The sequence below is a fragment of the Nomascus leucogenys genome, chromosome X (genome assembly GCF_006542625.1).
Source record: "Nomascus leucogenys isolate Asia chromosome X, Asia_NLE_v1, whole genome shotgun sequence".
In the NCBI taxonomy this organism is placed as follows: Eukaryota; Metazoa; Chordata; class Mammalia; order Primates; family Hylobatidae; genus Nomascus; species Nomascus leucogenys.
The window spans coordinates 140648042-140664100 of NC_044406.1; the positions used below are offsets into that span (position 1 = coordinate 140648042).

The 16059-nt window shown below is 41.4% G+C and overlaps 1 protein-coding gene across 3 annotated transcripts in view; it reads left to right on the forward strand.

Moving 5' to 3' along the window:
- The first annotated feature begins 1701 nt into the window (after window positions 1–1701).
- VAMP7 (vesicle associated membrane protein 7) overlaps window positions 1702–16059 on the forward strand; it is a 53206-nt gene continuing 38848 nt past the window's right edge. Inside the window, exons 1-3 of one of the 3 annotated variants that reach the window (XM_003279346.2) lie at window positions 1702–1867; window positions 9828–9917; window positions 15924–15981. In XM_003279346.2, the coding sequence (XP_003279394.1) occupies window positions 1749–1867; window positions 9828–9917; window positions 15924–15981 (267 nt within the window). In that variant the 5' untranslated portion in view covers window positions 1702–1748. Of the gene's footprint in view, window positions 1868–9827; window positions 10004–15923; window positions 15982–16059 lie in introns of all 3 variants that reach the window. The other 2 variants (XM_003279344.2, XM_030807010.1) reach the window with 2 other exon arrangements.

Consider the following 16059-nt stretch of genomic DNA (forward strand, 5'->3'; position numbering starts at 1 on the left):
AATATGGTGAAACCCCGTCTCTACTAAAAATATAAAAAATTAGCTGCCTGTGGTGGTGCGTGCCTGTAGTCCTAGCTACTCGGGAGACTGAGGCAGGAGAATCGCTTGAACCCGGGAGGCGGAGCTTGCAGTGAGCCGAGATCGTGGCACTGCACTCCAGCCTGGGCAACAGAGTGAGATTCCATCTAAAAAAAAAAAAAAAAAAAAGGAATAATCAAAGTAAAGTCCTGCAGAGTTGAAATATGGTAATGGCTGAAAAGTATCTATTTGTTTTAGCAACACTGTTGAGAATTTTGTCTGTAAAGGAGAGGTGAGAGAGAGATCACTAGCTTATCTGTGTTTGGTCTGTGTTTGGTGAGGGGGCTTGGGGTTAAGAAAGGTGACTTTGGAATGTTTTAGATGAGAGAAATTTTGACAGCCTTTAAGTCCTGATAGTAAAGAGCGAGTTAGCAGAGAGCCGTTGAGGAGTCATGCAAGGAAGGGTTCATCAGAGGAGCTTGACTCTGAGTTGGCAACAGGGAATAGGGATGGAAGAGGGCTGGCTTAGATCAAAGGAGAGTAGTCGTTTATTATTATTATTATTGCAAAAAGAATAGGAGAAAGGATTGGTGAGGGGTACAAGAAAATTAGAAAATTTCATGGCGAAAGTAGAGGCAGTTCCTCTCAGATGAATTCTATTTTGTCTGTGAGGAAACAGGCGACGCTGCCTACTGAGACTAAGCAGGAGAGACGGGGCAAGCTTGGCTCTTCGTTTATGCCGCCTACTCGTTGCTGGTAGATTTTTTTTTTTGGGGGGGGTTAATAATACATTTATTGCACTTGCTTTATCACTAAAATATCAGGTCCACAGTTAGATGGATTTTCTAAGTATAACTTAGTATTTGCTTACCAGCAAGAAGTGGGCAACCCTAGGGAGGTATATTTCTTTTTTTTTTTTTAATTATAATTTAGGTTTTAGGGTACATGTGCACAATGTGCAGGTTTGTTACATATGTATCCATGTGCCGTGTTGATTTCCTGTACCCATTAACTTGTCATTTAGCATTAGGTATATCTCCTAATGCTGTCCCTCCCCCCTCCCCCTACCCCACAACAGTCCCCGGAGTGTGATGTTCCCCTTCCTGTGTCCATGAGTTCTCATTGTTCAATTCCCACCTATGAGTGAGAACATGCGGTGTTTGGTTTTTTGTCCTTGCGACAGTTTACTGAGAATGATGGTTTCCAGTTTCATCCCTGTCCCTACAAAGGACCCAAACTCATCCTTTTTTATGGCTGCATAGTATTCCATGGTGTATATGTGCCACATTTTCTTAATCCAGTCTATCGTTGTTGGACATTTGGGTTGGTTCCAACTCTTTGCTATTGTGAATAGTGCCGCAATAAACACACGTGTGCATGTGTCTTTATAGCAGCATGATTTATAGTCCTTTGGGTATATACCCAGTAATGGGATGGCTGGGTCAAATGGCATTTCTAGTTCTAGATCCCTGAGGAATCGCCACACTGACTCTGCATCCTCTCATTTTCCTGGATCCCTATAGGGCATTTGACGCTGTTTTACCACAAGAGCTGTCGAACGAACGTGAGACGCTCAGCGATACTCCAGTCGGAACTACTACTCCCAGAATGCAGTACGGCTCCTGGGAAGCGCGGGGGGTGCTGGGAACGCAGCAGGTCTAGCCCTGTCGCCCGCTGCCATTGGAGGAGCGCACCCACTCCCAAGAGGCCACGCGTAGGCGGGGCGCTTCATGCGGAAGTCAGCGGCTTCCGGTCCCAGCCTCCTCTGGGAGCTGGCAGTTGGCGACTCTGCGCTGACCCGCGCCCCTTCCGTCCCGAGCCCGCGCGCCCTCAGAGGGTGCCCGGACAGGTAAATAGAGTGTGGGGCGCGCCCTGCGGGAGGCGGGGAGAGAACTGCGGAGGGAGGGAGGGAGGGCGGAGGTGTCGACGGAAAGGTGCCGGGGTGGAGCGAGGAGGCAGTGCCAGGGGTGACTTGGTCTTCTCTGGTGTCGGGACAGTTCCAGTTGTCGGGACAGTTCCAGTTGTCGGGCAGGACCAGTTGTGGCAAGGTGCGTCTTAGGCCACTGGAAAGGCCTTGAGTTAAAGAGTGTCAGAATGCGTCACTGAAGCTGTCATTACAGGAGGAGAAAAAAAAATGTTAACTTTCTCTCAGTTTGCATTCTACAAGACCTTTCTGTAGCATTTAAATCTCTTGAGATCGCCCGAGTCTTCTAAAAACTCTCTGCGTCCTTATTCGATGACGTCACTTTCTGCTTCACCTTCTACTTCTGGCTGTTTATGCTCTTTCGTGGGTTCCTAGCCCCTTATTCGCCCTTCTTCCACTGCTCAGGATTGACAGTCCCCTTCTTCCTCTGTTCAGGAGCTGTATTTCTGCCTAGACCCGTTTCCTCAGCTTCAGACCTGTCTGGTGTTTTCATTGATGGCCAATGTTTATCAAATTCTGACCGCGTACTTTGGTAAATGCTTTACATCTCCCTCTCCCATAACTCTCACAAAGAGACGATACAGTCATGTTTGGGATATTAATTCCCTTTGAATACCTGTGGCTGAGAGCAGATCCATTCATATATTTAACACATATTTATTGAACGGCTGGTATATGCTTGACACTCTTTTAAGTGCGGGGGATACAGCTGTAAACAAGACTTAGGAGGTTGCTACTCTCAGGAACTTACATGTTTGTGCCTAGAGGGGAAAACAGGAATAATCAGGATTATGTTATATATTGGTTAATGCAGAATAAAACAGGTGGTTGACTTGAAAGGGTGGGATCCTATCCTAAGAAAGTAAGAGGGATCGGACTCGGTCTCAGGGCATCGTCCAGAAAGAATAGTTGTAAGACCAACAGGAGTAATCTTGATCTGTAACATGACTTTTCGTAAACACCTCTTCTTTCCCCCTGTCTAAGCAGTGTTTATTCTTCATTCTTCTATCTCCTCCAAGGTTATTGCATCAGAATTCGTGGTTTATCTGTAGTTGGTTTATTCCTTCTAAGACCCAGAGAGAAGACTGGGGGTTTGGATTACTATTAGCTCAACTGCTTTATCTTACTTAGAAAGATAGTTTGGTTGTGAAAATATTATTCTTACCAGGTCCTTCTGAATATAAAGTTATCTACCACTTATAGTATATTTAAAACCAAAATATGCTCAATGTTCACTCATTTATTCAACAAATATTTGAGGGAATATTAGATGGTAGGCACTGTGCTGAGCACTGGGAAAATAGGGTAAAATAGACACTTTGACCTCTCTTCCAAGGAGAAATAATCCTAACAATATACTGAGGAAATTCCTAAGGCATAGGCTGACACCTGCATTCCTGTTCTTCATCCGAGGTGAGATCATCACAAAACATTAAGACATTTCCTGAGCAATTGTGGACATTCTTAGATTATTCACTTATTATACTTTATTGCATTTATTTATATCTGTCTTCCCCATTGTTCTATGGCTCCCTCAAGTATAGGAGTCCCTTCTTCCTTAACTTTATACCTCTAGTGTCTATTTTGACTGTCATATAGTAACCCGCCAGTACATACGTGTTGAACTGAAATAGAAAGACTCCCTATTTGATCAAGTTTAAATGACATGATTTGTACAAGGCCTTCTTTATGTAAGGCCATCAGCCTTATTCCTCAACCTTCTCATTCACCAAAGGTGGACCATTCCATCTTATCAGGCTAGCTTATGTACCTTCTTTACCTTGTTCTCACCTCTATACCTTCTCTTCTTCCATCTATCCCTCCTAAAAGGATCTCCCATCTCTTCCCAAGCACCTTGTGTACCTCCTTCCATTAATTTAGTGGGCCAGTTAATTTAATAATCTCATGATACAGGGGTGGAAATTAATTTCCTTTTTATATTTTCTATGAAACATTCTGCCAATGAACTCTTGCAAGAATTAACATAATAGATCCTCCTGCAATAATATAAATAATGATACAGAATACTTTAAAAATTTTACATTGACTATCACCATGTGCTATGTAATGAGTTAATTCTACTACTTTATTTGAACAGTTGTATAACCTCTGTTCACACAGCGTGTTTTGGTATCATTTGGTTTCTACTTGGTAGAAACACATCTTTTTTTTTTTTTTTTTTTTTTTTTTGAGACGGAGTCTCACTCTGTCGCCCGGGCTGGAGTGCAGCGGCACGGTCTCGGCTCACTGCAACCTCCGCCTCCCAGGTTCAAGCAGTTCTCCTGCCTCAGCCCCCCGAGTAGCTGGGATTACAGGCGCGCACCCTAATTTTTTTTTTTGTATTTTTATTAGAGACGGGGTTTCACCATTTTTGGTCAGGCTGGTCTCGAACTCCTGACCTCAGGTGATCCACCTCGGCCTCCCAAAGTGCTGGGATTACAGGCATGAGCCACCATGCCCGGCCAAGAAACACATCTTTGAGTATTACTTTCTCCTTAGCCTGAGGTAATTTAAGTGGTAATGTTATTCTGCCACATTGTCATTTTCAGGATGTCAGATAAAAGCCTCAAATATTAAAATTAAAGTTTTTTTTTTTGTTTGTTTGTTTTTTGAGACAGAGTTTTGCTCTTGTTGCCTAGCCTGGAGTGCAATGGCGTGATCTTGGCTCACCTCAGCCTTCACCTCCTGGGTTCAAGTGATTCTCCTGCCTCAGCCTCCCGAGTAGCTGGAATTACAGGCGTGCGCCACCACACCTGGCTAATTTTGTATTTTTAGTAGAAACGGGGTTTCTCCATGTTGGTCAGGCTGGTCTCAAACTCCCGACCTTGGGTGATCTGCCCGCCTCAGCCTCCCAAAGTGCTGGGATTACAGGCATGAACCACTGCGCCCAGCCAAAATTAAAGTCTTATTCCATGCAGATGTCTTTAAATTGTGAATCATTACTGCAAAAGACAAATTTTGTCTTTATAACTGATTAAAAACAGCAGCAGTACAAGAGTGCTTGAGTCACGACGGCCATGAATTTAGGATGTGCCAACCTAAGATCAGCCAGATGCTTCTAAGATGTAAACATTAAGCATTGTCATTTTAGGTGATTTATTGACACCTATTTCTTTATAGACAGGAATGCAAGTGCAGTACTGAATTGTGTGCCATTGCTCATTTATAAGATACACATGTAGATGATCCAGAATATTCTTAAACATTTTTCAGTGTTATCAAAATACAAATGCAGAATTAAAAGATTTCTCAAAACACATAGACTTGGCCTTTCCCCTTACTCGGTTACCTGAAACTGTCTTCAGCCTCTACTTGAAGATGCTTCTGCTGAGGAGGAGCATTTTCATCATTGCTGTTCTATTTTATTACCAAATTTTTTTATACAGGCAATTTCTTACTTACAAATGGATATATACTAAAAGTACTGTTGTAAGCTTATTGTTTGGAACGCTGGATGCATTTTCTTCTATAAATAATGCTATCCATGATATTTACATTGTTATGCCAACCGGTATCATTTTATTAACTTTTAATTTAGTGGACTCGAAGACCTTCCCCACAATTTACAATAATTCCTCTATTAAAAAACTGCATTTATAATTCTCATTTGAATTCCCTTATAGCATATCTTTTTTTTTAGAAACCCAACAACTAGAACAAAAATATCTTTTCTTTAGTCCCTTAACATAGTAAAAACAGGCTTTTCTAAGTCCAGGCTGTTGTGGGTGACCCTTCTAGCCCTTAGCTCTAAGGACAGTCCTCCAATATGAGCAAGGAAAAAGAAGGGACAGAGGTTTTAGAGAGGGAGGCAAGTTGGGTGATATGAGTATCTGTAAAGGGAAGGGTAGGATTTATTTGGGATGAACAGTGAGTTTCTAAAATGGAAGTTTGCATTGCTTGTCAGCCGTTTGGCTAAGATCAGGTATAGTGTCAGTTTAAAATGGGGGTTTATTGTGGGTTGAATTGTGTCATCCAGAAAGCTGTGTTGAAGTCCTAACCCGTGGTACCCGTGAATGGGATCTTATTTAGAAATAGGATCTTTGCCAATGTAATTAAGATGTAATTGAAAAGGAGGTCATACTGGAGTAGAGTGGGCCCTTGATCCAATATGACTGGCATCCATATAAAAGAAGAGAAGAGAGACAGAGAGAATGCAGTGTGAAGACACAGATACAGAGAACACCATGTGACTGCAGAGGTAAAGATTGAAGTGCTGCACCTCCAAGCCAAGGAACACCAAGGATTGCCACCAAACTATCAGAAGCTAGAAAGAGATAAGGAAAGCTTCTCTCCTACAGGTTTCAGAGGGAGCATAGCCCTGCCAACATCTTGATTTTGGACTTTTAACCCTCAGAACTGGTAGGCGATACATTTCTGTTGTTTTAAGCAACCAAGTTTTTGGTACTTTATTACTGCAGCTACGGGAAACTAATACACAGGATTCTTAGCAGGAATGAAGTAGAATTGGGATGATGGCTGTGGGACCAAGTGAGGAGTGAATAGGAGAACAAAGAGGAACAGTGTTGATATGGGGCTTTCCTTTATGTTGCATTATCTTTTTTTCTTCCCTTCTCTCTCTGGCTTATCTTTTCATTCTTTTTCTTCTTGGATCTTACCTTTATATAGCACCTTATGGTTTATTGGGCATTTACATACTGCTAATAATTAGCAGAGCCAGGTTTTCTAACTTCAAGTGCAGTGTTCATTGTGCCACAATTGTTTCTGTTATCCCAATACTCATCAAGACGTTATGGATTCTATTACAAGACACTTACAATGGGGGCAGGTAAGACTTCATAGGTGGGATTTTTAGCAGTATAGGAGAGAGGAAGGAATTCCTGTTAGTGACATCTAGAAGGAAAGTAAAGTTTCTGTTGCTATGTACCCACTGTTTAACAGTCATTTTTAAGTTGGGGACTGCTTTTATTGAACAAAACACTACTTGCCTATAACTTATATCCATTGTTCTAGTTATATTCCGAATAATGTGCTCCCTGTTGCAGGTGACTGTACTTTATATAAACTCAAAAACTATGGTCATGTTCCCTCCAAGTCCTCTCTTTCTCATAGTCTTCAGATGACACAATCTCCGTGTCTCTCACCCATAGTGCCTCCCTTTTGTCCAGTCGTTAAATATTCTACCCAGAATTGAATTCAGTATTTTACATATGTTCTAACCAGCACAGAGTGTAATGGGACTAGTACTTAAACAGGTCAGGACACCCTATTTCTTAGTGTACTTTGAGATTATGTAAGCATTTTTAAGCAATATTGCATACCGTTGGTTCATAATGAACTTACGGTCCACTGAAACACTAGATCTTTTTGTATTAATTGTTGCCAAGCTCAGTTTTCTTCTTGAACCTGCACAGGGACTGAGGCTGCTACTTTTTCATCTCTCTGTTCCAGAGACCATATGATTTCTTATCTATGTTTCTCTTTGTGTTTTTGTTCCTCTCTACTGTGTCTCTTTGACCCTAAGCAATGACCTCCTTCCTTGTTATGAAATTTCACTGGTTGTTTTACAGTCTTCATTCTCTTTCTTTCCTTTCGGCTTCTGGGCCACCACACTTTTGGCTTTCCCATTTGGTCCTCCTCAGTCTTTGTGAGTCTCTACTTATCTACCATTCCCTCAACTGTTGGTTGTGCTTTGGGTTTTATCTTTGGCACTATTCTTTTTTTTCTGTATGCAATATATCTTCAGCAAATAAATCATGTTTAAAATGGCAGATCTAACTGAGCTAATCTAGGAATAAAAGGGCACAGAATCAGTCCTGGAGGAAAGTCAACATTTAGAGGTCAGGTAGAGGAGGAAGAGTCAGCAAGAAGACAGAAAGAGCAGCCGGAGATGTAGGAGCATTTCAAGAAGGAGGGTTGGTCAGCAGTGTTGACTGTGCCTGAGAGATCAAGTAAGGTAAGAATAGAGAAGCAACCACTGTATTTTGCAATATAGAGGCTGTTGGTGACCTTAGGAAGCATGGTTTTCTGGAGTTCTAAGGGCAAAAGCCAGATTATAGTAAATAGAAGAGTTAAAAGGAGTCAGAGGAGCAGAGATAATGCATAACAATGCTTTGAAGAAACAGGACAGGGCCAGGCACTGTGGCTCACACCTGTAATCCCAGCACTTTGGGAGGCCAAGGCAGGTGGATCGCTTGAGCCCAGGAGTTCAAGACCAGCCTGGGTGACATGGTGAAACCCTGTCTGTACAAAAAAATACAAAAATAGCCAGGCATGGTGGCACACACCTGTAGTCCCAGATACTCTGGAGGCTGAGGTAGGAGGATCACTTGAGCCTGAGAAGTGGAGGCTGTAGTGAGCCAAGATTGTGCCACTGCACTCTAGCCTGGAGCTTGGGTGACAGAGCAAGACCCTGTCTCAAAAAAAAAAAAAAAAAAATGAAAAGAAACAGAACAGTAGAACCCACAGTTGGGGAGGCTTTAGGATCAAGGGAGATAAAGTATAAGACAGCAATTTGGAAACTATAACTTATTATGTATGTGTAAGGAGAATTCTAGAAAGAAGATGGCTGGGGAACAACTTCAATTAGAGAGTAGGAATGAAAAAGAGACCCCCAAAAGACACTCAGCCCAAGAGACAGATGAGCACCTTCTGCTCTGTGTGCTGTCCTTCCATGCTGGGATTGCAATAAGGAATCTGCACATTCCTTGATCTCAAGCAGTTTATAGTTTGCTATTGTGTTTCACAAAGTATGTTTGTGTGAGTCACCTGCATCCAGACAGACTTGTATTAAATACAGATTCCAGGGCCCTACCTCAGGCCTACGGAATCAGAATTTCGGGAAGTGATGTCAAGAGTTTGAATTTTTAGCAAGTGACTCATACTCTGCCACACAAGACGATTTGTATTCCCACTACAGTTTGATAACCACTGGTATGTTGGGTACTGAGCATGTTAACAAATAAGAGTAGGTTTAACAGTTAATTGAAGACTAGTAAAGGATTTGTTCATCTCTTTTTATGTTTATGCCATTAAATAAGAGAAGCTGGGTTTGTTAGGTGGGAAATAATAGCACATATTCATAGGCAGACATAAGGAAAATAATCTTAAACTCATGCCATGTCGTTTTAGTAATGTTTTGTTTATGAAGGGTCTTACCATTCCTTTCTTGTGGAAGCGTTGAGTTATTTTCACTTTGTTTCTATTATGGATAATGCCTTTCTACTGGCAGTGTACAGTAAAAGGCTAAGATTATGAGCTCTAGAACCGTACTGCCTAGGTTTAAATTGCAGCTCCACACTTACTAGCTCTGTAATTTGGGGGAAAGTATTTAAGTCATCTGTGCTTCAGTTTTCTCAACTATAATAGAAGTATCATAATAGTGTATAATCTCATTGAGTTATGAGGATTAAATGGATTAATCATTATAAAGTACTTTAAATGGTACCTGGCACATAGTAAACAATAAATATAGGCTATCTTTATTGTTAATAGTTATCTTTGTGAATCTAGAGTCTTGACTTCTGTTGAACCATTTCTCTAGGATAAATTTTCAGGATGGAATTTCTACATTAAAGAATGAAGACAGCTTTATGTCCCTTTGCTATCTATAGTCATTGCTTTTCAAAAGGGTGATATCTGTTTGTGCTGTAATAATTTGTAAATGCAATCTATCAATGGTGTGTGTGTGTATATGTGTTTTGTATGTCTCTTTATATGAATGTATACAAGCATGGCTTAGGTTATAAGTTTGTAGAAAACTTTGACCTTCTTTTTAAGCCTGCTCTTAACTCTGTTGTTAAGTTTCATGTTATAGTGCCTCGTTAGATACTATCTCCAGGTAGTATGTTGATAAATGATAGTAAGTTACTTTTGAAAGATTATGTCAAAGAAACATTCTAAATCTGTGTCTTTTTCCTTTTGATAGACTGAAGCCATGGCGATTCTTTTTGCTGTTGTTGCCAGGGGGACCACTATTCTTGCCAAACATGCTTGGTGTGGAGGAAACTTCCTGGAGGTGACAGAGCAGATTCTGGCTAAGATACCTTCTGAAAATAACAAACTAACGTACTCACATGGCAAGTGAGTTCTGTTCTGCATGTGGTAAGGGATGAAAGAAGGGAATTCTGTTACTCTAATCAGAATGGTAGAAAAGTAGAAAACAAGCTTCTAGGTACATAATTTGAATAAGCTGACAGAATAGTAACCTTCACCAACTTAGAAAATATATCTGGTTTTGTTACTTATAAATTTAACTTGTAATTATTTTATTCTATTATTGAAGTGATATTTTGAAGAAAGATATGAAAATGTTAAATGTAAAAATGACTTTGCTCTAGAGCTGTGTGATATGTGAAATAATTCAGATAAGATAGATAATGTTCCTTTGTTCATTCTTTCAGTAAATATTTACTGAGCACTTAACTATTGCCAGGCACTTTGCTTGGTGCTGGGGATATAACAAGATATGTCGTATTTGCCCTCATAAGGGTTATAGTTTAATGAGGGAGAAAGTCAAATCCACGATGTCAAGGGTTGGTGGGGGTGGGAAGTAGTAGATAGGAGGATGGTATTCCAAGTAGAAGGAACAGCAGGTAGAGAAGTATGGAGGCCAGAGATCATAGGGCGGGCATATTTAGGGAACTGCAGACCATTCTCTGTGACTGGTGCCCAGGATGGTGAAAATAAAGCTAGAGAGATGGGTAGAAGAAAAGTCATGTAGGGCCTTGTAGGCCATATTAAGAGCTTGGACTTTACCCTGTGGGCAGTGGGAAGGCATTGAAGATTTTCAGCCAGGGTGTGGCACATTCAAGTTTTATTTATTTATTTATTTATTTAGAGGCAGAGTCTCACTCTGTCACCCAGGCTGAGAGTGCAGTGGTGTGATCTTGGCTCACTGCAACCTCCATCTCCCAGGTTCAGATGATTCTCGTGCCTTAGCCTCCTGAGTAGCTGGGATTACAGGCGTGCACCACCATGCCCAGCTAATTTTTGTATTTTTAGTAGAGATGGGGCTTCCCCATGTTGGCCAGGCTGGTCTCAAGCTCCTGACCTGAGGTGATTCGCCTGCCTTGGCCTCCCAAAGTGTTGGGATTATAGTCATGAGCCACCGCGCCTGACCCACAGTTTTTGCTTTAGAAAGATCACTCTGGTGGCTTATTAGAGTGGCCATAGATGGGAAATCTTAGTAATTAGTTTTGAAAAGTGCCTCAACCTTCCCCATTGGCACTTAAAAATCTTTTCTTACTTAACCCAGCCTTACTTCCTTAGTTCTTATCTCAGAATGAGGTCCTTATTACTTTCTATGGCTAACCCGTTATACAGTTTAAGGTCCACTCTAAGCTACTATGAGAGAGACCCCCAAGATACAGTATTAATTTTAATGAGATAGTCCAGAGATGAGTGGTTTGGGATGTTGGGGTGGCTCTGCCGTTTCCAGTTCCCTAATTCCCAAAGCAATTAGTGCTTTCCACTTCTGGCCAAGGCAGCTCCTTTGGTGCTTGTTATATCCCAGTGCTTGCCCAGTAATTTTAAAGGCAGGGCCCAGAAGTGGCCTGATATTGTTGAGAAGTTTCCACTTATGTCTTACTGTTCACTACACAGTCATGTAGCTAGCATAGCTAGAAGGGAGGCCAGGAATTGTCATCTCTGGCTATGCAGTCGTAGGCTCAACTAAAACACTGTTACTCTGGAGGAAGTTATAGGATATCAGGAGATGACTTGCAGCCTTCCAGTCTACTGTTCTGGCCACCCAGATATTTCAGTGAACCTTTCTTCCCAAACATAGAATACGTCTCTTCTCTGAGAGAGGTAGCTCCAAAGACCTATCTAGTCACTGTGTTTGGCTCCAAGTCCAGCATGTCTAGGTGGTACACAGTCCTCTCCATCAGGCCCTGGTGTGGCTCCTGTGGTCCACTGACCATAAAGTAAAAGTTAAGTCGTATGTTTTCCCTGTTTTCCCAGCCTAACCCAGTAGACAATGGTGAAATAAGAAAAGGATCATCACAGTGAGAGTTACAAACTCCCATTTGGAAAAGGGAAGAATGAGAAACATGTAGAAGTCGTTGCTTTCCAGTAATGATCAAATAATTGCCTCACACAATTTCAAAGACTCCCTATTCTGACCAGGAAGTGGTTAGTGGTTCTGCTTTCTTGGAGGAACTCCCTCACCTTTTTTCCCTGACTCCTGGCTTTGTTCTCCAGGAAGTTCTTCCTTTCTGGTCACATCCAAAATGGTAGTTAGAGAGTATATCATCTTTGAGAATTGTACACATTTTGTAGTCCTCTTGCTGCCAGCATAGGTTTGTGGGCCTAGAGGTTAGGGGGTTAAATAATCTTATCCTCTTATGATTTTGGCTTTATACTTTCTCTAAAAATGTATTAGACTTACAATCTGTGTGTTTCTAGGCAGTTCCTGGGAAAATGTCCAGGGAAAGCACATGTAGTCGTCCTTTTAGAGGCAAGACTGGGAAATAGGGCATATATCTTCCACTCATGTATTATGAGCCAGAATTTAGTCACAGCCATATGTAGCTTTAAGAGAGTATAGAACATGGAATCCAATTAAAATGCAGTTATAGTAAAAGGAGATGTTATCTGTCTGCCATGCCTCTGCCTTTGTCTCTGATCTAGCTGTGTTATTTCGAGCTTTGGTACCTTTGTTTCATGCTTTTGTTATCTTCTAGGAATGCTGTTCTCCTCCTAAGCCTCCTTGTAAACTTTTGCGCACTTGACAGGTCCCAAGTGAAATACTTTCTTAATTTGTACTTTAATGCCTCTAAAAGGGCAGTTCTGATCATGTTCCTTCCTTTGACAGATACTGTCTGCCCTCAAGGTAAAATTCCTTAACAGGACTTGGAATATTATTCAAGATCTGCCGCTTTTTCCTTCTCTGGACACATCTTTTACTACTTTAGTCCTCAGTTTTGCTTTCCAGCCATACTTCATACTTAGCCATTTACAGTTCAATGCTAGGTTCTTTCTCTCTTCCTAGCCTTTGCAATAGCTGTTACCTTTTACTGGAATATATTTATCTACTTAATTTTTTAAAAATCTCACTTTGTGTTCCTGAGCTTAGATGTTTCCTTTTCCGGAAACCCCTGAACATTAACACTGAGTCAGTAGCATCTAGTTTGTTCATATTGTAACACTTTTCACACTGTATTATTATTATTATTATTATTATTAATTATTGAGATGGAGTTTCGCTCTTGTTGCCCAGGCTGGAGTGCAATGGCGTGATCTCAGCTCACCGCAACCTCCACTTCCTGGGTTCAAATGATTATCCTGCCTTAGCCTCCCGAGTAACTGGGATGACAGGCACACGCCACCACGCCTGGCTAATTTTTGTATTTTTAATAGAAATGGTGTTTCACCATGTTGGCCAGGCAGGTCTCGAACTCTTGACCTCAGGCGATCCGCCCACCTCGGCCTCCCAAAGTGCTGGGATTACAGGCATGAGCCACCGTGCCTGGCCTCAGACTGTATTATAGTTGAAATGATTGTTTATTTCTATACCCTGACTGTAGGCTTCTTGATGGCAGGGATCATACCTTTTGTGGCCTGTGCACCAAGTGACTCACAAGTCTGGTTTAGGAGAAACAAATTTTATGGGGAAAGTGATGACTTTCATTTTGGGCATGTCATGTTTAAGCTGTCTATGGTATGTCCAGTTGGATATGTCTAGTAGACAGTAGTGTAGGTAGTCCTGGAGCTCAGGAGATAGGTCAGATGTAGATTTGGGAATCATTAGCATAATTGTGGTAGCTGAAAACAAACTACAACAAAACATGAGAGTGCATGCTGCCCTCCAGAGAGTAAGTGTGAAAAAAGCAGGAGGCTAAGGAAGCTAGAAAACATTAGTGTAGAGGGAAAGGGACTATGATATAAACCAGGTATATTAGCCTGCTTGGGCTGCTATAACAAAATACCATAGACTGAGTGGCTTGAACAACAGATACTTGTTTCTCACAGTTCTGGAAACTGGGTGAGGTGCCCGCTAATTCAGTTCTTGATGAGGGCCTTCTTCCTGGCTGGCAGATGGCCAGCTTCTTGCTGTGTTCTCAGGTGGTGGAAAGAGAGTGATCTCTTTCTTCCTCTTTTAAAGCCACTAATCCCATCATGAGGACCCCACCCTCATGACCTCATCTAATCTTAAGTGCCTCCCAAAGGCCTTGTCTCCAAATATAGTCACACTGTAACATGAATTTCAAAAGGACACGGTTCAGTCTATAGCACCAGGCAAGCCTGATGTCAAGAAATCTAGGGAAGATAAAACATTTTCCAAAAGGAAGTGGTCAACACTATCCTATATTTCAGAGAGAGCCACTGGATATGGCAATGTGGAAGTCATTGGTGGAAATGGTGCAAATAGTTTTAGAGGATTGGAGGAAAAGATTTTGCCTGAGTTCCTATATCTCCTTGTAATTCATGTCAGTCCTCTGTGAACATTAATATAATTCAACAGGTACCCCTATCTATCCACTTGCCCAAGGTACAAATGTGGGAGGCAAAATTCAGTTAACCTGTCTCGTGCCAGTCACCAAGTTCTATAAATGCTACCTCCTATCTCTCTTCTCTGTCCCTTTTTCTTTATTACCCATTCTACTTAGTTTATTTCCCTCCTCATTTCTTACCCGGTATACTGCAGTAGTCTCCTGTCTGGTCCCCCTTTGAGTCAGTTTTCCACACTCTAGCCAATGTGTCCTTTTTTTTTTTAATGTGTCCTTTTTAAAGTGCAAATCTGATCACGCCCTCTGTATGCTAAAACCTTTGGATGTTTATTCATTATTCTTAGGATAATGCACAGTGTGGTTTATAAAGTCTTGTATAACCTGGTTTTTGCTTACTTCTCTAGCCTCGTCTGTCCAGATAATTTACTTTTTCTTCACATTCTGTACTCTAGTCATGTGAGCCAATTTTACTTTCCTAAATCTATTACGTGCTGTTTTACCTCTAGGCCCTTATGTTTGCTGCTTCCTTTCTGGAAAAACTCTTAGCTCACTTTTTTTGTTTGTTTGTTTTTTTTTTTTTTTTTTTGAAACAAGGTCTCACTTTGTTACCCAGGCTGGAGTGCAGTGGTGCAATCTCAGCTTACTACAGCCTCAACCTCCTGGGTTCCAGCGATCCTCCTGCCTCAGCCTCCCAAGTAGCTGGGACTATAGGCGTGCGCCACCACACCTGGCTAATTTTTGTATTTTGTGTAGAGACGGGGTTTTGCCATGTTGCCCAGGCTGGTCTTGAACTCCTGAGCTCAAGCAATCTGCCTGCCTCAGCCTCTCAAAGTGCTAGGATTACAGGCATGAGCCACCACGCCTGGCCTTTCGCTCACTCTTTACCTTGCCATCTGTTACTTATTCTTCAGGTCTTAAATCAGACATCACTTGTTCTGGGAAGTCTTTCTGGTTACCCTTTGGCAAATCTCCATTTCGTGCCTCGTCTGTTAATATGTCCCCAGAGCACCATGTACTGCCTTTAACTTTCCTGTCATCCTGTTTGCCATGCTGCACTGTAATTCCTTACACTGTGATCCCTGTGAAGACTGGGACTTGGTGGTTTTGCTTTTTTGTATCCTCAGCATCCAGCACAGTAACTAACTCAAAGTGGATACTCAAATGTTGAGAATTTGGTAGAAAAGATGTTTGCTTTAAGAACTTAGGAAAAAGCAAAAACCATATGGCCTATTGGGAGTTAATCTTAATTACATGCTCCTCCTAAGATGTCATCTCTTGTTCATGCTTTAAGAGTCCAATTATGCTTTTGCAGCTATCATTCTAATGGGTAATACACATGCTGTTGTGCTATGTAGCTAGAATAGAGATCTTCTTTTTATTTCTTACGTACTTCTATCAGTTTGACTTGAAAGAAACAGGTATATTGGGAAGGGGAAGAGGGAGAATAGACTGTATCCATAAGTAATATGGTGACATTGGCAGTACTGAACGTGCTTATACGTAGATAGAAGATAGAAGTAAAAGTGATGTTGCTTATAACCACAGTAAGTTTTATATCTTTTATTCTACAGTTATTTGTTTCATTACATCTGCCAAGACAGGATTGTATATCTTTGTATCACTGATGATGTAAGTAACTTGAAGACATATTGCTATTTAACTATGTGTACTATTAATACAGCCAGTTCTTAATTATACCAGGGGTCC